Source organism: Haemaphysalis longicornis, unplaced genomic scaffold, assembly GCF_048455015.1.
Source record: "Haemaphysalis longicornis isolate Haplotype H1 unplaced genomic scaffold, Haemaphysalis longicornis Haplotype H1 scaffold_4, whole genome shotgun sequence".
NCBI classification, from domain to species: Eukaryota; Metazoa; Arthropoda; class Arachnida; order Ixodida; family Ixodidae; genus Haemaphysalis; species Haemaphysalis longicornis.
In genome coordinates, this window is record NW_027526361.1 from 119,427,677 (window position 1) to 119,438,747 (window position 11,071).

The following is an 11,071-nucleotide window of genomic DNA, read 5'->3' on the forward strand; positions in this document are numbered from 1 at the left end:
TCCTTTTTACGCTCCCCATTCGGGCTCCTCCCCGTCCACTTCCGGCTCCCCCGTTTGCAGAAGAAGGTATTCATGACGCCTAAATTACCCAGTTCAACGAACTTGACAAATTCGTTCCCTCAGTTATTTCTACAACCCAGGCCATACTACCCAAAAGATTTGTCTGCGTCCTGATTCTTGCCTACTTTAGCCCTTAAGTCTCCCGTAACTACGGTATAAGGTGTTTTTATTTTAGCCATCGCAGATTCCACGTCTTCATAGTAGCGTTCAACTAGCTGGTCGTCTTGGCTTTATATAGGCGCGTAGCCCTCTATCACCTTGATTTTGTACCTCTTAATTGCCCTCATTAAAAGGTCGGCTACCCTTTCGTTAATGCTACAGTATTCGTCTGTGTTGCCAGCTACCTTTTTATTGACTAGAAATCACTCTCCAAGTTCTCTTCTGTCCACTAGACCACGGTAACATAGGACGTGTCCATTTCTCAGCACCGTAAAATATTCACCTGCCCTCCTAACCTCGCTAACCCTATTACATTTCATTTGAATCCTTCTAATTCCTCTAACAACACCTCTATGCTCGACTCGCTAGTTAAGGTTCTCGTGTTAAACGTTGCCAGGTTCATGTCCCAATGGTGGCCTGCCCGGATCCAGGGATTCTTAGCACCCTCTGCCGCGTCACAGGTCTGACCGCAGCCATGGTCAATTGCTTCGCAGCCACTGGATACCGAGTGCTGTGGGTTGATTGGCGTATTCATGGGAGGATGTGGACATTACTACACCAGGGTGGCCAATACTGCTCTGGTGAGGGAGTGCGTTACCGGCAATGGTCACCGGGAGCAGGCCTCACCCCACGCCTCATTCTTCAATTCCATCCAGACGCGGCTTTTTTTATCCGGTGGGAATTCTGCGGCACCGGGATACAAACCACCGTCCTTCTGCACCGGAGGCGGCTGCTATACCTTTACGCCACCGCCACCACTTTAAGAAAGTAAAACGGGGAAATTGAGTTTTCCCAAATTTCTGCATGCCACGCTGTTTGTAATAATTCTTTTGCTATCGTGAAATCTAATACAAAGTGCATACGTAATTAACCGAACGTTACATTTCTCTCGCATTTTAGTAGCCCTAAAAATGCTATCGTTTTTACTAGTTCCGCCAAGCTATGGTGTAGATGGGGCCTGGCAGCGAAGCCGAGCTGGTGCTCTACAAAAATCACGATTGACCACGTCGCAGCCTAGACAGTTGGTAGAAACGAAACACGTCCGTTGGTGTATACTCTCGAATTATTACCTAATGTAACGTGAAAGTGTAAGTGTTATCAAAGCAGACATGCATGAGACTCTCTTTCACAGCGGCTAACCTGGCACGGCTGCAATCACTTAGGAGCTGCGCCTTCATGTAATTGGTGATAAAACTGCGATTAATAGTAATGACATAAGTATACTCCGTTGTCTTTGCAGTGGGGGTGCGAATAATATACAGTATTTGGGAGTCGGTGAGTTCACCTCCTATACACTGAGGCCATTGGAATGGTACTGTATATTTTAGCGGGAACAGCCGGAAAGTTAACGGTCAGTTCCAAACATAAATGGGAAGTAGTTGCATTTTCTGAGCACCGTTCACTGAGGTTACGAAATTTTAATCCCGATTTGTGTAGCGGCACAAAAATCGCATAAACTGTCAATAAACACTCGTAAAAAGGAGTTTGCATCATGGACTTCTTTACAGTCCAGACTAAAGTGCGTTTAGAGAAATATTAACGGAGTTGGGTGTTATTATCGTACTCGTGGAGGTTACTAATTATTTATTTGAGCGTGCTGTTCATATTAAAGTGGTCCTCACCCACACCAGCAGTGTGATCTTTCTCGGCTGTATTTTCGTACGCTTTTTTGCTGCAAACAAGTTTTGAATACTTCTACTAAAGAGCGATGGTGGGAGTAATTCCTGTTACCTTTCGGTATACCCCTGCATCATAGGAAGCAGAAACTGATTGTTACATTTAACTTAAGAAAATAGTGTTGGTAGAAGGTCTTTGATTGCGCCATCAATGACACTAAATATTTTTTTTTCTTTTGTATTCACAAGACAGAGGAGATGGCCGTTCCCAATTTCCATTCAATTCACGGTTATAATGTTCCGTTAAAGCAAATGCCATAATCTCTCTGCGCAACATTACGATCATACTACCTGACGTACATGCATGCTGAAATCCTCACCTTTCGCTCAAAACTCATACACTGAACAACGTTTCTATGTAGACTATCCACCTATACCAGCGAATGTCGGAGAAACATGCTTCAAAAATATTGACTACGAACGAATTAATAATCTCTACTTTTCTTACCCAGCCTGGGCTCTATTTCATGGCCTTAAGTATCAGCCCTAATATCTGTACGTTCGGTTTATTCTACATTTCTGATCCCGGTTTCGCTCAACATAGTACCATGTGATTTCATACCCTTGATACGTTACGTAATTTCTTACTGGGCACGCAATGTACGTTTTGCTTCACGTTTACCGCTGAAGCAAGCCAGCATTCGGGCTAGACTTCAGTGAAAAATACAAGCCTAATAAAATGGTCGAACCTCGTTCGTGAGCTCCTCGCAGCCCAAGGCAGAGGCAAGGTAGGCAAGGCCAGGGTAGAGGCATTCGAGGAGCGGGTAGGATGCTCCGGCGTAGACATGGGATATGATGTTCCAACCACCAAAGAGGGCGAGGTCAACGTGGCCAGAGCGCTTCGTGAAGTGGAGCACCTCGCGAAGCAAGGTACCAATGCTCACGAAGGTGAGCACGGCCTCGTCTTTGTCGATCTGTCGGTCCCGTGGCAGGTGCTTGTTTATGACACGGAGCCAGTCCTCGAGCGTGGCGTAGTCGCCAGTGTCGTTGGCCAAAGCGAACACAGTGCTGTAAGCCTGGGTTAGCCTCCTGATGGTGAGGAGTTGCACGAAGGACGAGGCCAGGTCACGGAACACGCCAGCGATCCGCTCTGCTACGCTCGTCCACGACACTGCCTGTGTGCTCGTGGACAACGCGGAGGCAGAGATACACCGCCTTATAGAGTCAATCGAGAAGGTGGTATCGCTGTCACCGGACAAGGTAATGGTGAGCGCCAAGCCATACCGCCTGTCTGTTTTGAGGTACGGTTTAGGCGTTAGCACGAAAGGCGTTGCCAAGCCATAGTCGAGTGGTAGCCCCAGAAGAAAATCCAGTGCGTCGAAGTTGGGAGGCAGGCTCAGAGAAGGCCATTCGAAATTAAATTTCTTGAATACGTCGAACAGGACCTGCGACAACAAGGACAAAAATGTGTTTAGAATACCCCGAAGGCCTTCTAACACAAATCTGACAAGCCACATACAGAATAGAAAGTGCAGGAGTGACAAAGGTAAATTAACTCCTAAGTAAATAGACGGGTACAAATATTGTAAGAGTGTGCGAGGCAGAAAACTAGGGTAAGAGAGGAGGCAAAACGTTTATTTTGGGAAATAATAATAATAATAATAAGGTGGGCGGCCTCCTCAGCTCAGGAAGCCGCGCGCCGCCGCTGCTCGCGTGGCCCGCTGGATCAGTCTGAGCTGCTCCTGCAGGTCCGAGCTGGTCAAGCGCATTCTCGGAGGTAGGGGAAGGGAGAGGAACAGGGTGTTGAGGGCACAGGAAGACGAGGTGGGCAGTGGTGGCTGGAACTTGACATTCCAGGCAGTTGTACTCGAAGCGTGAGGAGGAAATGTGGGAGAGGAAGGTATGTGGGAGAGGAATGTGCCGGTTTGTAGTTTGCGCCAGATTCGTGATTCTTCAACGGACAGAGTAGGGTGGAGCGGAGGATACCTTCGGCGAGCGTGGCGGTAGTGTGATAAGATGTCGCTGAAGAAGGGTTGAAGAGGATGGATAGTGGCCGTCTTAGAGTCCGAGCCGCGTGGCCCTGTACGGAACGCCTGGAAGTGAAGCTCGCGGGCAGCATCATGTGCTGCTTCATTCCCAGGGAGTGAGGCGTGTCCCGGGGTCCATATGATGGTTATTGTAGGTAGGTCGGTAATGGCTTTCAGGAGCTTGAGCGCCGACGGGGTTACTCTTCCCAGGAGGTAAAGTCGGCAGGCTTGTTGAGAATCTGTTATTATGGTTAGGTAAGTGGTGGGTGGGTGGGTGGCCGCCGCGAGGGCAATGGCGGTGGCTTCAGGAGCGGTTGAAGAGAGATAAAGGAAGGTAGCAGCGTTGCGGTGCCCTCGTTTTCCATGACTGCTAGGGTCGAGCGGGGGTTGGGCGATGTCGCTATAGCGATCATCCGGGGCTGAGGCGTACTTCCGTTGAGGGTACTGCACTCTGGCTTTGCGACGGCCAGGGTTGTATACGGGATGCATGTGACGTGGAATTGGCACCACCTACATATTGGTCCGAATGTGGGGAGGGAGGGGGTGAAGTTCGTTATGCGGGTTCGGCGTGGGGCGGCCTAGGGCCTTGAGGACAGTTCGGCCGGTAGGAGTGAGGGACAGGCGTGGCAATTGACTTGTCTGTTGTGCTTCAAGGAGTTTAGAGGGGGTGTTATGCAGCCCCAGTTGAAGCAATTGCTGTGTGGCGGCGAAAGCTGGAAGGCTTAGAGCGATCTTGTAAGCCCGCCGAATGAGTGCATCCAGCTTCCTCTGTTCTTGAGGTTTGAGACAGACGTAGGCGGTGCCGTATGTGAGGCGGCAGAGAAGTAGGGCGTGAACGAGACGGCAAGTATCCTGTTCCCTCAGGCCATGCCGGTGTGTGCAGATTCGTCGGATGAGATGGATAAGTTGCCATATCGTGCCCTGCAGTTGAGGTAGGAGTGCTGCTCCAGACCCATATGCGTGAAAAGGTACGCCGAGAATTCGCAGGGTTTTCACTTTCGGCACCAGTGCATCTTTGATATTAACTTGAGGATCTGGTGTGGTGCTCGAAGGTCGGCCACTCGTTCTGGCGCGGAGGACCAAGAGAGCGCACTTTTGGGGAGCACAAGTTAGGCCGCCAAAAACAAATAATTCTCTTAAGACTTCGGTTTTCTTCCCGGAACGCATACCGAACAGGTCTTGGACGGTTTTAGCAGAACCGATATATGAAGGTCATTTTTTCAATGTAGCTTTAAAGTTTCGTAATACGCACAAATAAATCAAACAATATGTAAATTATTCGGAAATAATTCATTTTTTAACCATTTTAAATTAACGTGCCATCCCGGGAGAACATAGATACGGAGATACGGGGGGTAGCTGTTACTGGCGTGCATTCAAAATTTCTCCACCGCATCTTAGCATCATTAGTCCCTTCAAACTCGGTCCAATTTCCCCATTTAGCTAACGTGCACTCTAGCAAGTGTATCGTGAAAGCAATTACGCCGAACTTATTTCTTTGTAATTCTGGTAAAGGTGATAATTTGTACTTTGCCTGGTAGACAAGCTGCCGGAACTCCTATAGCAAAGGCATTGCCATTTAGACACTCAGCGCAGATTGGAAAACGGATAGACAGCAAGCAGATTTTCCGTTTCAAATTGTATCAATTGACCGTGGAAGTACCAAAGTATTGCAGACTTGATTTATTACACTAAGAGATAAAACAGTGGGCAGATATAAATCTGAAGGAAACCAAAGTCAATTGTATGTGCTACGCGCTTGCTCGAGGCCCCCATGCGGAGGTACCCTGGGAAACGTCATGGTTGTATATAGCGCAGTCAAGACCGTCACATGTCTCCTCGGCGCTTCGGAGCTGTGGTTGTTTTAACAGTGACTGTTTTCTCATTCATGTTATTTCAAATTGCTTGGGAAATGCAGGCTTCAGATTTTAACAGGATCTCGAAGCCACTGCCTTTTTTAAGCGCTTCTGAAAACGACACAGTTCAGTTTTTTTTATTTAAAGAGCGTACCCTTTGTAAATATTTCCCATATGTCTTGTACTTTATTACACTTTATTTTTATTTAGAACACTCCTGTAGAACACTTTTTTTCTGCGTCTCATTTTCCTTATTTGCAGAAGGTGCATGTTCATGGCAGATACTTTAAGTGAATACTCCAGACTAAACTTTCATTTTTTGACGTGCAAAGACCACGCAGTGACTAAATATTTTCTTGCATCCAGTTTTTAGGTTACTAAACCAATGACGTGTCGTAGTTTAGCCGCAGAAATCGGTTTAACTGCGCCTTCAGGGCATAGCTGTTTTTTAAGTCCTTTATACACACGTCTTCCTTGTGATGTCATAGGGACCGCAAATCACAAGAAAAATAACTACAACTCCTTTAGCCTATAGTGCCAATCCAGCCACTCCTCAAAAACATAAGGCCGAGTCAAATACTCAAATACACACTCAAATTAAAATACAAACAAAAATTCAACATGCTGCTGTTCCGCAAGGGCAGTGGCGCAATTGCAAAGCAAACTTTAAGCAATTACGAGATATTAGAAAAACAGAGGAAGTGGCGACGATTTACCACGTAATTTCTCGCCCAGACTTCATGTTGTCCTAGCGACTATTCATAACGCCACCGGCAAGAGATATGAGGTTGGGATATATTTTCTACCATTTCCTTTTTTGTTGAAATTAGTATCGCCGCTATGGAATCACACATCACGCTAACCTTGAAGCCTGAAGTACTGAGTACTTAGGCCTGAGTACTGGCGCTTTCAAATACCAGCCCTTAATACCAATGAAACATATTTCTTATATTCGTAACAAAACAGAAAAATCCTACAACACGTATACAAACACTACCAATAAATTTGTTAGCTGTCACCTTATGTAATGCGTTAGCCACACTTTTGTTAAAAGTAAGCTTTAGTTAACACTCAGCCACTGCATTATTGCTCTGACCACTGCAATTCCTTTTGCGATAGCGATACTGGATGTGTGCATTACAATCAGTATGTCATCGCACCGCCTGAATCCCGGCCATCGTTCCGTGTGCTACATTGCGGAATCTTATAACAGATTATGCTGTTACAAAATGAAAGAGAAATTTTACGCGATGAGCATGAGATGGGTCTTTTTTGGGTAGACGCTCTTTATTTCGTCCACAGCAGTACTCCCCTCCGGAACGAGTAGCAGTAGAAGTAATGTTAATGTAGCGAGTGTGGCAGTCAATACAAGTCCACCTTCAAAAAAAAAGCAGTTTGGAAAGAGACAAAACTGCATCAGCAGCAAACGGCTTAGCCACTGAGCAGCTTCTGCGGTCACACTTGTCAAGTATTACAATCTGCAGGTGTCGGACCTTTTAAACAAATTACGAAATGCAAAAAGTTTGCACACATCGGGTGTGGGCTTTCGCTGTCGCGCAGTGGAGCACTCCTTCAGTCTGACTGCTCTAATAAAGTCGCAGCTAGGGAAGGGCAAAGTCGTTTTATATCCCCTGAAAGCTGCCGAGAATCACATTTCGTTTGGTTTGCACTACGCTCGCGCTTCCAGCAGCAACAGACCATTGCTACATTCGTGCTCAATCATTTCTCCTGTTGTTACATAGAGCGCGATAGTGTTAAATTGTCTGCAGGGGAAAGTGCGCGAGCGCTAACGACGTTGATTGTACGTGAAAGAAAAAAAGCCCTGAATTGCATTGACTGTGCAATATCAACAACGGTGGGTCGAACCGTTTCGGCATGAACCCGTAACCGTTATTGAACCCGTAACCGTAGCCCAGTGGGTAAGACGACTGACACTAACTCTGTCTCGCTTACCACACACAGGCTGCAATCCTCGCGGTTCCAGTGCCGGTGTATTTTTTGGGGGGGGTTTGTAAATGCTATGCACACGGACATGGACGGACATTGTGCGGTCGTAAGGTGTTCCGCGCCTAAAATGGCCACACCACCGCGGAGTTAAAGGGCGCGTGGCGCCTGTGAGAGGGGAAAGAAAAAGGAGGAGAGCGGCGGAGAAGGAGGGAGCAGTTGGCATTACCTTAGTTATTCTAGGGGTTTACCCCGGCACTTCTAACGATTTGTAAGTACGAAGGCATTGTCAGAATGATCGTCGCGTAGTGTTCCTTCGAAGTTTGCCCCCTTTCCTAAGACAAACTTTATAAAAATCCTGGGTAACGCTCCCTTTCGTCCGCAACTCGTGTACAGCGTTTAGACAAAACACAAAACCTCGAAATTTTACTTTCTTTCATTATAGATCGCGTTGAATAGCGCTCGTCGACCGGGGACTACCCGTACCTTCATGTCGTCTCGCCTGTCCTCGTACACCTGGAGACAGGACTGGTAGCCGAGAATGCTTCTTTTCACCGAAGCGGGGAGCGAAGGATCCGGCGGGTCATCGAGAACGTCGAAGAAGAACGCCTGGACGCGGCCGGTGAGAAGTTCGAACTGGCCGCTATCCATGAGCGGGTGGCGGCGCTCCCAGTTGCCGCACACGTGCTCGTAGAAGTTGTCGCAGGGGTGGACGTCGGGATCCAGGCTCTCAGACAGCTCTTCCACGTAGTCGTAGCAGTGAGTCGGGTGGTCACACCAGGGGTACGCAGAAATGGCCGCCTGGTCCACGACGAACTTCACGATGCCGTAGCCAATAGCGAGCAGAGCAACCACGATGGGGTTCAATGCAGGCATGGCGTTTTCCTTACTGCGGTTGGCGCTGGCAAGCGAAAAACGGCGGAACGACGTGCACCGGCACTAGTCAAGCAAAATGGCGCGGGGGCATGATGATGCCGATGCTGATGCTGCTCCTGAAGGTGGTCCGTGCTGAAGGGGGACTCCAAAATTTCTCAGGGCATTTCGACCTTCTGACGTTCTTTAATGAAATGACTGGAGATACTTCACTTCTTTTCTGCTGAAACGCTTTAGCGTTTTCTCGCTTTTCTTTTTGTCTCCCGGCGCAAATTACGTCACGAAGGAGACTGGTACACGCCACAGCTTCCCTAGAATCGGGGTTATGCGGGGCAGCTGCGCAACTGTTCTACTCATGTACCATTCCATTCAGATGTACCGAGGCAGACACATTTTACATTTGTGTTGTGTGTGTAATTTAGTTTATGTTCATGCCAGCTGGTGGCGCACAGTGGTAAGGTGGCCAGTTTACCTACAGCGGAATTATTTCGCGAGTACCATACAATCAAAGCAAATAATTTTTATGATTACCATTTAACGGATTTATTTTTCCCACGAGTGAAGAATAATGATCTATATTTGGCTGGCCTATCTGAGTTAAAGAAGAAAACGGGATTGTATGATACGCGTTTTACCGAAACATGGCTTGTACTGATACCACGCAATAATTATGACTTGCAGTCACTGTTTTATGTTCTTCAACAACTACTCAACCAATTTGAAATGCAAAACATTCATATTGCTATTTTGTCAAGAAAACGTTTTCACGATGTGTTTCTTTGATGCGCCCTGCTATTTGGTTTCTTTTGTTCAACTGATGTTCGCAACTGGAAAAAACGAAGTTGCACAGAGGGGATCCATTTGTTCTGTTCTCTTTTCTTTTTTTTTGCTATCACGAATAGTCAGATAGGTGTTATCATTTTATTTTCGTGTGCGCGAGTTAAATTGTGTTCCTTGTTGCGTTTTTTATGTGCATGCTGTATTAGGTTACACGAATTCAAATGTATACTGTGTGCGAGTATGTATCACTTTACTTTCCTGTTCAAATCTTCGCCGATAATTGCTGCCGGTACTGGGCCAGCCACCTCGTCAAGCTGCTTGAAACAGCAGCTTTTTGTGATTGGCTCATGCTCTGTAACAAAAGAAAAATAAAGGTGTGATAATGATGATAATGATAATGATGATCATCATCAGTAACCACAGCCGGGTTATAAATAGCGTCTCATAACAATAAAGGCTCTCTTTTCCCGCGAGTACGATATAGCGTCTGCGTCAATCTGTCACATCGGTGACTCGGTGTGCGTCGGATACAAGTTCCGCGTGTAATTGTTGGTATTCTTCAGTTGGTACAGCTAGCACATTTGTCCCTCAAAGCTCCCAATTCCTGGCCTGTCCCATAATCCTGTATGTGCCACTAAGAAAGAAACAACAAAAAGGACCACTTTTGTTCTGTCGCTAGCAGCACGAAGAGATAAGAGAGATTTTAGACTGAGGTTTTCTGAAGAAGCCTAAATGGAATTGCTACAGGGTGTACCACGAACGCAAGACTGGGAATTAAAATTTGATTATACGACCCTATCATGTGGATCGGCCGCCGATGATCGAAGCGATGATCAGCAGATGAAACGATGACTGGCTGGCTCGTCGGCCGACGGCACGTAAGCGACGATGGCCTAATCCAAGAAAAAACAAGATGTGCAGTGGGGTCCAGTGTTAAAGGGAAACGGCATAGAGTTTCTTAGTAAGTATACTAGAGAGGAAACTGCGCCTGGCAAGCCATGTTTTCGTGGGGGTTTATGGGAAGACTCCCGCTTTTGGCTTGTGCTTGGCATGTCAGTTGGATTCTTAAGCGGTTTTCGGGATTTGCTTTCTGTAGTATGCATTAACTCGCTTACGAGCTACAAGGAAGCCGAAATCCTCCTGTTCTCTGGTAGCCGGGTTCGGTGAAACAGCAGGCAGTGCGTGATCGCACCTGACGTTGGTCATGCCGCAGTCCAAGGACGTATGACTGAGCGGGTAATATGCCGCCATGAAAGTAGTAACTGACGAAAAAAGGAAACGAAACGTACTTCGACGAAGACAAGATACCACGGATACGGGCGCCTGTATCGTCCCTACCTTGTCATCGTCCACGTCTGTTTGACGCCACGTTTTCTTTTTTCTTGAAGTATAAACCAACTCGCTCAGCAGCAAGTTTAATTAAACTGTAGCTGACGGTCGGCGCACCGGTTCACCATGGAGGCGACGTTTTCATAGGCATGCTCAAAAAACTTTCCGAACTCTTCAAGCAACTTATTATTTGAAATAAAGGTGATATTAAGAAAATAAGAGTCTCTAATGAGTCCCCCCCCCCCCCCCCACATATTAACAATGTTTGCAACTGCCACCTTGGCCGCAGAAAAGTGGGCACAGCTGCTCCGCCAGAAATACGCCTTACTGCCTTTTTCCTTAGTTTTAAAACAGCCTGTTTTATTTTCCAAGTACGTATTTGCACACTATTTTTCGCGTTTTGGAGGCACTTTCTTTAAATCTAAAA

At 46.9% G+C, this 11,071-nt stretch overlaps 1 protein-coding gene across 1 annotated transcript in view; it reads right to left on the reverse strand.

The window, feature by feature from the left end:
- Positions 1-8,538, reverse strand: part of LOC144179967 (endothelin-converting enzyme 2-like) — a 30,880-nt gene extending 22,342 nt beyond the window's left edge. The window contains exons 1-2 of the mRNA XM_077708383.1: positions 8,149-8,538; positions 2,585-3,010 (exon numbers count right to left, since the gene is read on the reverse strand). Of these exons, the coding sequence (XP_077564509.1) occupies positions 2,585-3,010; positions 8,149-8,538 (816 nt within the window). The remainder of the gene's footprint in view (positions 1-2,584; positions 3,011-8,148) is intronic.
- Positions 8,539-11,071: the final 2,533 nt, after the last annotated feature.